We start from the raw sequence: 12506 nt of genomic DNA, 5'->3' as shown, positions 1-12506 counted from the left end.
AGCTGATAAATATCAACCACAAAACATATCCTTTTGATGTGGAAACAAACATCCTACAACAGCTCTAGTCATATTGCCTCAGGCTGTCTCACACACCCAGACACACACACACACACGCACACAAAGAGGACCTTTGGCTCTTTGTTTGACAGCGGATCATGCAGGCTGTTGCTTATGATAGATGTAAAAAAAAAAAAAAAGAAGTAAAACATATACACAATAGAAATCTATTACAAACACAGACACACAGTGGAGTGTTAGAATACATTACAAATACATTTTATTACATAAATATAAAATAAACTCACATATATAGACACATAAAAAGTCTTTGTGTCACAACTGAAACAGTGATGTCCGTAAACAGTGAAACTGTGAGGAGGGAGATAAAGTTGTTTCCTGAGGCCATATCATGGATCCATCTTTAGTTTCAGTCTCAGTAGAAACTCTCCTAAGCAAATATTACATGCAAACACACACACACACACACACACACACACACACACACACACACACACACACACACACACACACACACACACACACACACTGAACAATCACACAACCAAATCCATGTAAAATGAGAGTGAGCTTTTCCTTGTCATTGTCAGCGACACACAGCATTTTAACTGACTGTTTCAGAGAAACACGACACCAGCAGGCCGACAGCTAATGATATAGCGATACACACTCACCAGAAGCAGTTTCAGATTCACATAATGCCACAGAAGTTAAAGCATAAATACATGTTCTCAGAAAATTCTAAATAATTAAGTTAAATAGGAAAATAGGAGCCTTTTTAACAAGACACACCGGCTGCATAATAGCAGAGCAAAACCTTAAAGTTCTGTAAATGAACATGTCAGCCAAAGGCAAAGCAGAAAAATCAATAGTTGTACACACATCTTCATTTCGGAGTCTTTTTGTGGGGTTCACCCTGTGGTTTCAGACAGCAAACTACAACACAGACACACAAAAGCACTCATGTGCAACAAACATTTGAATTTCATCTTGCTTTCCAAATCAATCTGTCAGACACTTCCGTTCAAACATAGTCTTTCCTGTCGTACCCTCCACCTGCACTGATGCTGCGCGGGGCGGTGTAGGCCATCCGGGGCGGCTTGTACTTCTTCTCTTTTGGCGGGCAGCTGCTGCACAGCATCGCCCCAGCAATCAGGAGCAGGACAGCCGCTCCCCAGCCGATGTAGAGCGATGCCCCGAGCTCCCTCTTCTGCGCTGAGATCACGATGGGGTTGTAGAAATCCCGGATGATGACGCTGGCTGTCCACGAGACGGGGATGAGGACCAAAATGCCGCCGAGGACAAAGAAGATTCCAGCTATGATCATCACTTTGGCCTTGGACGGCTCGTCTTCGATGCAGTTGGTGCATTTGGCGCCAACGATGGAGATCAGGACCCCCAGCACCCCGAGTATGATGGCGATGATCATCATTGCTCGGGAGGCCTGCAGCTCCTGAGGCATGGCCAGCATCGAGTCGTAGATCTTGCACTGCATCTGGCCAGTGCTCTGGATGACACAGTTCATCCATAAACCCTCCCAGATGGTCTGAGCGGTGACGATGTTGGCTCCGATGAAAGCCGTCACCTTCCACATTGGCAGGGCGCATGTAACTATTGCAATGATAAAACCAATAACTCCAAGGGCAATGCCCACGATCTCCATGCCCATTGACATGCTGGCTCTTGGTCTGGTGACAGAACAAAATTAAAATTGAGTCCACAGATTTTACAACAAAACGTTAAGATTATGGTGAAGATCCTCCTCCTCTGTTGTTCTGGCGTCCTTGAAAAATGTGAGCACCTGTAAGAGGGTGTGATGTTGCTATGAGATGCTGCCACAGGACCAAGAGATCCTTTATACCTCAGGGGAGCGAGGAGGAGTCCCCCGGTGATGATGTCAAAAAGGAGGCCGTCTACACAAAAAAAAAAGAACACCACCTGTGCACATATAGTGGAGGAGGGGAGCTGGAGGCAGGAGGGGTGAGGAGGGATGTGATGGTGGGAGGGTGTGTCTGTGTTTGGTGGGGGTTGGCCACCAGTAAGATGGCTGTCTCTTGAGAGAAGGGAACGGGAAGTTCTGTTTAATATGGTCCAAAAAAGAACTATGTGTAGTTCCCTGCACTGACTTGCATGCATTAATTAACCACAGTGCCAAACAGGTAGGAGAGGTAGCTCCAGCCTCTGGCTATACATGGAAAGCTTGTTGTGAGTAAGCATGGAAACACAAATACACACACACACACACACACACACACACACACACACACACACACACACACACACACACACACACACACTCGGACTGTGCCTCTGATACTATTCGTTACTTCCTGGTCCCAGTCTTAAAACAGTCAGGATTCGTTGTTAGGAAAACAATCCCAAAAGCTCTGCTGGAAACCGGAATAACTGCACCCAGAGCAAATATGAGCAGAGAGAAAACATGATAGGCTGATTCTCAGACACCTTTAGCATATAGACAGCGGGATCTTCTCAGTATCGGTTGAACTCTTTACTCTGACCAAATGATCCCTGGAAACACATGTGGTTGAGTATTCTGTATAAAAGAAGAAAAAAAAACTTGCTTGCGGTATTATGTGAATCCATGTTGAAGATTAGTCAAATAAATCAAAAAAATTACACTAATTTAGAAAATAAGGATTTTTCTTTTTTGTTCTGTAAAAATTTTAAAGGACATTTGTTTTTAGCTTGTCATTAACTGTTAACACAATGATTGGTACATATTTGCACTGTCCTTTCCAGTAAATGTGTCGGTTTTAAAATACAAGCAAGCACCTCTGAGGTAATGAATTTGTCATTACCAAAAGGACTACACATCAGGGCAATTTCTTTATTTTTTTGGAGACATCACTCACCTCCAAACCTAAATCTCACAGGGCTACGACTGTTCATCGCCAACAGGCTGATCCAGTGTTTTTGTCAAACACACGAATGAAACAAATGTCCTCACATTATGAGTCTCGAGCTCACAAAGCAACAACACACGATCCCCAAGGCTGAACAACAGGGAGGCTCTGTTTGTCGTACCATCGTGTTGATGTAACAACATCAGTTGATGCATTACTGCAGAGATAACAGCGATAACCTGAAGGCGACCTGTATCAGTACACCTGTGTTGACCAGCTGCTTGTGTTACCAAAACAAGAGCCGAAGCTGCTTCTGTTTTTGCTAGTAAACATATATTCTCCATATTTAACCAAGTCAGATGTTATCATACTGGAAGAATGCAAGCTCAAACTAACACATGTGTACATATGTACACATTATCGTGTCACCAGTGGTGGAAAGTAATTCAGTGCGTTTACTCAAGTACAATTTTGAGGTATTGTACTTTATTTCAGCATTTCCGTTTTTTTGATACTTTATATTTCCACTATTTTAGAGAGGATTCAGTTCGCTGACATAATATATAGATGGATGATATAATATAAAATCAACTAATAAATGATGATGTATTATTATAGTTTAAGTTTGGACTTATTGCAGTCAATAAAATAACTAAAATACTAGCTGACATTAACGTGATGTACATATTACTATTACTATTATCCAATAATATAATATATAATATTTTAAATTGACTCTGCATAATGAGTACTTTTCATTTTGATATTTTAAGTACATTCAAATGCTAACAAATAATAATACATTTTAATGCAGGACTTAATGTCATTTTACTTGCAATAGAGCCTTTCTACACATATTGCTTTTTTACACTCATCTAAGAATATAAGGGACCGTGCTGAATAGTAACACCCAGTGGTGGAAGAAGTATTTTTACTTAAGTTAAAGAGGTTTGTTTAGTGTTGTTCAGAGGAGCAGAAATAGGTTGTGTGTAGTAATGCTCCTGGGGCAGGATTAACAGGCTGCTCTGCCACCTGAGCACACCTGCCGGACCACAGAGGGATAATTTGACTATTCAAAAGAGGAAAGAGATTGGTTTCTGCAGATCAGACACCAAACAGAAAGGACTTCCCCTTTACATCACAATCTAAAAGAGAATCATCTGTCACACACAACTCTGACGCACAAAGCTGTCATTAACTCTGTAAAACATCAACACCCTTTTTTCATCCTGTTTATGTAAAATGCTATAAAAGATAAAAAAACGAAAAAGGTAAAAAAACAAATACAGTTCTTGAACAATGTGCTCATATCTTTAACTTGTTCATCTTAATTCTGTTACTTGAATTTCCACTTTTATTTCTAAAGTATATGTCACTATTTATCATGGCCTTTTCTCTCAATTATTTAAACATTTGTTAATCATCTTTGTCATTGTTAACAAGAACCCGGATAAATTAGGCCCACATAATGTTTCACAGTGAAAATCTTTATTACTTTATTATTTAAGTTATTTCAATAATTTCAGTAGATCTAAAACCAAAACATTTGCATCCAAAAAGTAAACTCAAAATGTTCTCTTGATATACACGTACAATGTTAATGCATCAAAAGCCATAAAAGCATCAACCTTAGTATACAATGTCTAAACACACCCACTTAATGCGCTGAGATAGAAAATGTGAGATTGAAATGTCACCAAACCAAATATCTATTTTACATACATCTTTTTTACAGTCCACTCCGCCATGTTGACCTTGCTTTGGAGTCCAATGTGAGCTCCATTTTGCCCAACTGTTTCACGTCCGTCACTATGACTGTATTTTGTAATAATAGCAAAAAAAATTAGGTCACAAAGGTGTCTCTATTTATATAATAATTTGACAGTATAATACCTGATATTTACACACTGATCAGTACAATGAGGAGCATTCATAAAGCATCGTAAATGTTATAAGCACAAATAATAAATATATATATATATATATATATGTATATGGGATAAAGTCTCTTAACTGACCACATAGACAAAATTTGTGAACTTCTGTTACCATATTTGGTCACGTCTTCTTAAACTTGATTTAGACCAATGGTAAATGTAAACAGAACCATCAAACATCTGTATAGAGCTTTTAAATGTATTTTTTTTTTAAGTATTAAAAAACTGCCTGCAGATTTACAATTATCTATGATCCTTAATATTCTCAAGCTGGTTGACTATTTTACCATTAATTATTATTTAGCTTCAGTTCTGTGCTCATTGACAATGTACAAATAAGCAAGATACAAGTGAAAATAATATGAAGGAGGTCACATTTCCTCCTACTCCCCCCTCGGCCCTGTACTCTTCCCTCACACGTAGTCCCTCCTGTTGTAGGAGCTTGGAGCGTTTGACCTCGGTGCGGCGGAGTACGCCATACGACTCTGAGGGTGCACGCTGTACCTCGGTTTCTCTTCCTGTGGAGGGCAACTGCAGCAGAGGATGGACCCTCCAATCAGCAGCAGGGCCGCAGCAGCCCAGCCTAGATACAGCGCTGCCCCGATCTCCATCTTCTGACCAGAGGGGATGAGTGGACTGTAGAACTCAACCACGATGGTGTGTGCTGACCAGGAAACGGGCACCAGCTGGGTCAGAGCGGCTGTGATGAACGCGCCCCCTGAAGCGGCCATCACCCTGGCTTTAACCCCTTCATCCTCGATGCAGTTGGTGCACTTTGCTCCAACCATAGATATGAGGAGAGCCACCACCCCCACGATGATGGAGACGATGGTGAGCGCCCTGGCAGCCTGCAGGTCCTGAGGTAAAGCCAGCATGGAGTCGTAGACCTTACACTGCATCTGTCCCGTGCTCTGGAACACGCAGTTCATCCACAGGCCCTCCCAGTACACCTGAGCTGTGACAATGTTGGAGCCAATGAAGGCCGAGACCTTCCACATTGGCAAGGCGCAGCTGGTCACACTCAGCACCCAGCCGAGCACTGACAGAATGATGCCGACCAGTTCGAGTCCAAAAGACACCATAGTGCACTCAGACAAGCGTGCCCCCTTTTGGATCAAAAGCTCCTTTATTAGTCCTTCCTCTCCTCTCGGTACCTCTATATATGATTTTGTCTTTCTCTTGGTTTTCCTTGCTTCCTTGTCTTTCTTTTTTTTCCAGCTAATACTTAAAGGCCTTCTTGCTTTTGCCCTTCAAGCTCCACTTTGTCGACCCTTCTTTCCACCAGGTATGTCCCCTCCTCAAGCTGTAGCTACTGCACCTGCCGCTGAATCCAGAAGTGTTGATTTGTCACAGTGTGCTTTCTCCGCTCAGACGTTGTTTCCTCTGTTTTTCTGCTCTTAAGTAGTCGATGACCCTTATCTGTGCATTGTTTTATTACCAAGTGGTCAAGCCCTCCTAAGGGATGACATCACTCGTCAAACTAAACCAATCAGGTGAGGTCTGGGCATTGGCCTCATTTACCACCTGGGTGTGTTGGTGCTCGTGTGTGTGTTTTTTTAAATGAGGAGTAGTTTTATGGTTTAACCTTTTGCCCGTGGTAGCTCTGGGTGTGTCGGCTTTATTGCTGTCAGTAGGTAATGAGTGGCCAAGCAGAGCTTGTTATGTGGTTGATAGGTGACCACATGAGACCGTAAGGAATATACAAACATGTATTCTAATAGCTGTGTGTGTGTGTGTGTGTGTGTGTGTGTGTGTGTGTGTGTGTGTGTGTGTGTGCGTGTTTGTGTTTGCATAGCGTGGGATTGTGTTTGAGTAAGACTGAGGAAGAGAACTTCGGCACATATTAAATGTAAGCAGACTTTCTCCATCTGTTTTCTGTTACATATTTTCTGTTTCCATTCTTTTTTGTTGTGATGTGCCATGTTTTCATAGCCTCGACAAAAACATGATGTGACAGTTTTTAATATAGCCGTTTTTATAACACGTACCATTTCCGCTGGGTCACACAGGCGATGGGTAATCACACAGTAAAATTCTAGTTAATGACAAACTAGAAATGTTACAAATACATTTGATAGATGTGACTTCTGTGAACCAACTTTTTCTGCCAATGTTTTGTTTTTCATGTTGGGGAAAAACACAACCAAAATTTAAGCAAAAACAATGTGATAAACACATAAAAACTATACTGAAACATGAGTCCTATGAAAAGACCAAATCCAACAATGTGTTTCAGTAGCTTTTGACCTCTCCTCCCTGTTTGTGACACATAGCACCAAGCCCACTAATTATTAAAATCTTTTTTTTAAATGGGTCACAGATGTACAGTTTATAAAAAAGAAAGGACTCAGTACTTTCCTAAAACAGCTGTGCACTGTAGTTTCTAGCAAACTCAAATCTCTGTAAAAAGTGTATTTTCTGGGGACTATTTTCTGCTCTGGATTAATACGCATTTCAATCAGGAGAGACAAGTGAATGAAAAAAGATGATTACTTGTAAGAGATGATATGTGATAATAAAGTCAAGGCAGAACATCTTTAATCCTCTCATGGAGTCCAGACACTGGTGGTTCTGGCTGATGATTCTGCTGATACCTGTAGGCTGAGGAGGCTGATGAAATGATGAAGCTGATGAATCTGCAAAGACTGGGCGGCGATTGTGAGGTTGAGTGGTGAGCACAATAGCAACACAAACAGGGATTACGTATTTTTTTAGGTTAACCTGAAAGTTAGCATTGCACTGGAATTACAAAGAAGAAAAATAAAAAAAAGCTAGTGGGATGGACTTTTCCATTGGATTTTGGATTATTACAAAAAAAGAATTTGTAATGTAATATGAATAAAGTTTTACTTACTGACAGGTAACTCATTTATTGGACATTCTCATCCTGCATCCTCACTTGGGAAAGTCAAATCCCAGTGACTGACAGAAGTTTATGCTGCTCTTTAATGTTCCTGATTGATAACTGATTATAAGCATTTTTAGTGTTATTCGACTGCAAATCAATGCGATAAATAATGGTAGCGACAGGGCTGTACAAACAAAAGTTCCTTTGCATGCTTCTAGATGAGTGGGGCAAACGCGTTTTGCGAACATTGGGGAGCGCACGACACACACGTGAGGCGTATTACTATTGAATCTTTAATGGTGAACAGCTTTTGACATTTTAATCAGGGAAAAAAAAGACCTGCACTGAGGTTAATTTTAGGATTGCGTCCTGAACAGATTTCATGATCAGCTGATGAATTTATTTGTAGTTAAGCATTTGAAATTATGCTTAAAATCAGGCTGTGATTGGTTTGTTTGCTTTCACACCACAAACGAAACACACCAGAGTCCACTTGGAAGAAGAGATAGATCCTTCTTTTCAGACGGTCTTGGGTCCGTTGTTTGGTCTGCACCAGGGTTCCATTGACAGCTTCAAAAGTCATGAGTGATGTGCTTACTATAATAATTACTATTGGTATTGACATCCAATCACATCAAATTTTTGAATCAAAAAGCCATTCAAAAAAGCCATTAACTTCGAGACGAGGGAACTCATTTCCAGGTTTTAGGAAACATTCCTGCAGCACTCTATCGTTGAAAAATATGTAAAATCAACAGAAGTATCCTTTTTCAACATTTTAACATGGGGTTGTCTTTGATCAGACAGTCTCCACATGATAAACATAAAACCAGCAAACAACAAAATTACTAACCAAAATGTAAGAAATGTCATGCAGAAATGGAAAAGTGTTTTGGTTCATGATTTTACATTGACACACTGATCAAATCAGCAACAAATATGAAATGACATATTTCAGTGCGCTCCATAATATTGGACTATTAAATGTAATATTCTCCCACATGGTTGACTGTGATTTGTCCAAGTCATCACTCCGGTGCCACTATCACACTCTGACACTTTTATCTGGTATACGTGATCACATTATCACACTTCAACATTAGTCAACATTACATGTCTGCTAAAGAATGGTTAACACTGTAACCACGATAAGATAAAGCCTGATGAAAGGCAATTCATTGAGATTATCTTTGTATTTAGGAAGGAAACAAACAATCATTTCAAATCATATTTGACTGTCAATACTATCAGATTCTTTGTTTGCATGCTTAATCAAGAAATATTTGACTTTGGAGTCGCTGATCAACAGCACTACTACAGTGTGTACTCCAGCAAGCAGTGTCTTGTGCACACTCTTTTATTTGCACAGAGCAAAAGTAGCATTTGAAGTTGTGTTTCTAAACCAATTTATTTTAATTAATTAATTAATTAAACCCTGTCTACACGTATACAGATATTTTCTAAAACGAATACTGTATTTTCTCCACACGACTGTTATGGCGTGGCAGACTTGCCCAACAATGTTTGAGACACTTTGTCATGGCAAGCCAAAGGCCTTGGCTATCTTCCGCAGTCTTTAGGTAGTACAGTGTACAGGCTGTACTAGGAAAGAATTAGATCGCGGGTACGAGCGGCCAAAATGGGTTTCCTCAGGAGGGTGGCTGGCATCTCCCTTAGAGATAGGTTGAGAAGTTCGGTCATCCGTGAGGGACTCGGAGTAGAGCCGCTGCTTCTTCTTTGCGTGGAACGGAGCCAGTTGAGGTGGTTCGGGCATCTGGTGAGGATGCCACCTGGGCGCCTCCCTAGGGAGGTGTTCCAGGCACGACCAGCTGGGAGGAGACCCCGAGGGAGGCCCAGGACCAGGTGGAGGGACTATATCTCCAAACTGGCCTGGGAGAGCCTCGGGATCCCCCAGTCAGAGCTGGCTGATGTGGCCCGGGAAAGGGAAGTTTGGGGTCCCCTGCTGGAGCTGTTGCCCCCGCGACCCGATCCCGGATAAGCGGACGAAGATGAGATGAGATGAGATGAGTGTACAGGCTACCTTTTTCACAACACCTTTAGATCTCATTACCGTTGATTCCCCTTCGATGTAAAGACAAAGGAGCTCACTCAAAGATACGAGTGATGCTCTGGACATGCAAAACTTTTCCTTCTACTTCTCATTGACCACTATCCCTCTCTGGAAATTGTCCCTACATCGGCTGGTTCGACCAAACCTGATGAAAACCGTTGTTTCTTGGCCCAGAATGGCATCCCCGTTCTCAATGCTGCCTGCAGAGCTCTCATTGGTTAGTTTTATGTTGTTGTTGTTGTTTTAGTTGTTAGTGACACCAGCATCACACCAAATCAAACTGCTAGAAAAATTTAGTGATGTGGGCAGGCTAAATATATATTTGTCGTAAAATACATTTACAGCCTGGTAACTGCTAATAATTAAGATAATTTTCATGGTATCAAAACAGCTCTTTGCTTACGAATACTGTAACAACTCCATATATATTTGTGCAGTTGGTGGAGTTTCATTGGTGGCTCTATCTCTCACAAGAGTTGATAAATGAGTTTCAGATAGCAGAGTGATTATCCATTTCCCCGTTGTTTCCTTGTGTGGGTTGGTGGATTCGTGAAATTGTGAGCTCTTCCTTCTCTCCAGCTGCAGAGTAAACACCAATGATATCATCGTATCCTATTGTGTGTTTGGAGAGGGTATTTCAGAATGCAGACTGTATATATAACAGGTTTATCTATTTGGTCAACTGCCAACCGAAATTCAGATAGGTGCATGGGTCAGCAACTACAGCCAACACACTGATCACACTGTGCTAACCTGAATACAGGAGGGAAGACAGTTACGGAAATACCCTTCCAGGAAGTACTGATACTGTCCTGCTCTGAAACTAAAGTACATGTATTATTTGTGTGTTTTTATTCAACGTAGCAAAAAAAAATCACCTAGTGGTAAAACGGAAGAAAAACTACCATTAACCAAGGGTCAGGAATTAAAAGAAGTGTGATGTTTAATACAAGCTGTTTGTCTGTTACCTCATTAGGAATTCAACAATCATTAATAAATCGCTTCTGCTGTACATACATGTTTTGTGAGGATGGTTGTAATATACACACACACACGTTTCAGTATTAACCAAGTAGTGCCAACAATAATTCCCATCTCAAGTGAATGCAGCATGGTGTCTCACTCATGACTCTTGATATCAATCCCTCTCCTCTTTCAATTTTTTCCCCCTCCGTTGTGATAGTAACTGACTCACACCTGCTCGGGGGAGTTGTACATTTTATATTTTAAGTCTACTTTGTAACTAACATGTATGGTGTAATGGGTGTAACCAATTTCTACTAAGTTATAGCGTAACTATAGCTGGAGCAACAGGCTGCGGTTTCTGCTACTTAATCTACAGCGTTATTGATGCATTGTTGTGTTCTGGTTAACTGAGCATTGTTAGTCCACGTTTGTACAGGTTTCATGCAGAAGAAATAGGGGACTTTTGTCATTAATGATACAGTTTCTGTAGCACTTATACAATGGTGCATTAAAGCAATTTTAGGTAAAACAATAACTACGGAGCTGGGGGACGGGGTAATATTGCCAGAAAAACTCAGAAATGTTCATGATTAAAGTCGTGAATTCATGAGAAAAAAAGTAGACATTCTCTGAGATTAAAGTGGCAAATTTATGAGAAAAAAACCTCACAAATTTGAGAAATTATAAAGTCATAAATGAATGCCAAAAAAACTGAAAAATAGAGTGCAAAATCATGGTAGCGAAACGTAGTGGGGTATATTTGTTACCACTTCACTTTGTAAGGTTGGATCCACCTCATCACACCACAGATGCCACCATTAAACACTGCGATAACTTGAGCCGACGATTGCAAAACATATTATTGGAGCTGACTCTCCATCCATCCACAGCCGTTTTCAGCAGCAGGCTAAGCAGGGTATTTATCTGTGGCTCAAAGCAGTTATGTCATTTGACTTTTCTGTTGTCTTCCCTTCACACTGACACAGTGACAGTTGGGCAGAGCTACTGAAGTGTCAGTTTGTAACTATGGTAATGCAGTGCGTTGGGAGGAACATCTTCTCAACGGTTGTTTTGTGTTATCCTTGCTGAGATAAATGACATGTCTTTGTGTATAGTCAAAGATAGAAGTTGTAAGTTTTTACTTTACTGTACTTTCTACAATATTAGTATTTATTATATTCATAAAAGAACACAGAATGAACGTGAAGGAAAACAAAAAACAAGTTTATGTCTTTCAGGACTTTCGCCTCACTCAGAGGCCGTCCTTTCTCATAAAATGTGTCACTTTGTTTGTTTTTCTCTAAAGATCACCTCCCTTTCCCAGCTCCATTTTTTTTTAACCTGCAATGGCCCTAACGCTTTGTTGTACTCTCCTGCATATCCATTTAACCTACAAATTATTCAAAATAACACTTTAGTAAAAATATGCTTAAGTAACTTTCACGGTCTTGTTTAAAAAAAAAAGTTTTCCGCCAGAGGGGGTAGATTGCACACTAGTCACAGTTGACAAGAATAAAACTTGTACATAACTACAATAGAAACTGAAACCTCTTCTTCGATTATATTAAAGAAGACAAGCTCCTAAACTGTCTATCTAGATGAGATAGTGGAAGTTTAATTCAATAGAAACTGTTGGCCTGAGAGGACCTCTTAAAGATGTTACACCCCATATTTAAAGAATGGAAACAGTTTGCTAATGAACACACCAATCTTTTTAGTCAAAATCACACTTATAATAAATAATATAGGAGGAATATCTCCTAGCCAATCACCAGCCTTTCATTTCAAACTGCCCGTTT

The 12506-nt window shown here is 40.5% G+C and overlaps 1 protein-coding gene across 1 annotated transcript; it reads right to left on the bottom strand.

Moving 5' to 3' along the window:
- Positions 1-252: 252 nt before the first annotated feature.
- LOC137876477 (claudin-4-like) lies at positions 253-6223 on the bottom strand. Its single transcript, XM_068716077.1, has 2 exons — positions 5417-6223; positions 253-1697 (listed from the first exon to the last, which is right to left on the bottom strand). Exons 1-2 carry the CDS (start codon positions 5902-5904, stop codon positions 1046-1048), a joined length of 1140 nt encoding a protein of 379 aa, XP_068572178.1. The 5' UTR covers positions 5905-6223; the 3' UTR covers positions 253-1045.
- Positions 6224-12506: the final 6283 nt, after the last annotated feature.

Source organism: Cebidichthys violaceus, unplaced genomic scaffold (genome assembly GCF_023349555.1).
Source record: "Cebidichthys violaceus isolate CVI_PGR_0920_01 unplaced genomic scaffold, fCebVio1.0.p SCAF_20, whole genome shotgun sequence".
Lineage (NCBI taxonomy): Eukaryota > Metazoa > Chordata > Actinopteri > Perciformes > Stichaeidae > Cebidichthys > Cebidichthys violaceus.
Note: the sequence above shows the minus strand (reverse complement) of the source record. Positions and strands in the feature narration are given on the sequence as shown.

Bases quoted from the DNA above. Each gene is read 5' to 3' on its own strand.
- LOC137876477 (XM_068716077.1), bottom strand. From the start codon at position 5,904: ATGGTGTCTTTTGGACTCGAACTGGTCGGCATCATTCTGTCAGTGCTC. The intron at 1,698-5,416 runs GCTGTATCTAGG...ACCAAGAGCCAG, and splicing joins AAGATGGAGATCGGGGCAGC to CATGTCAATGGGCATGGAGA.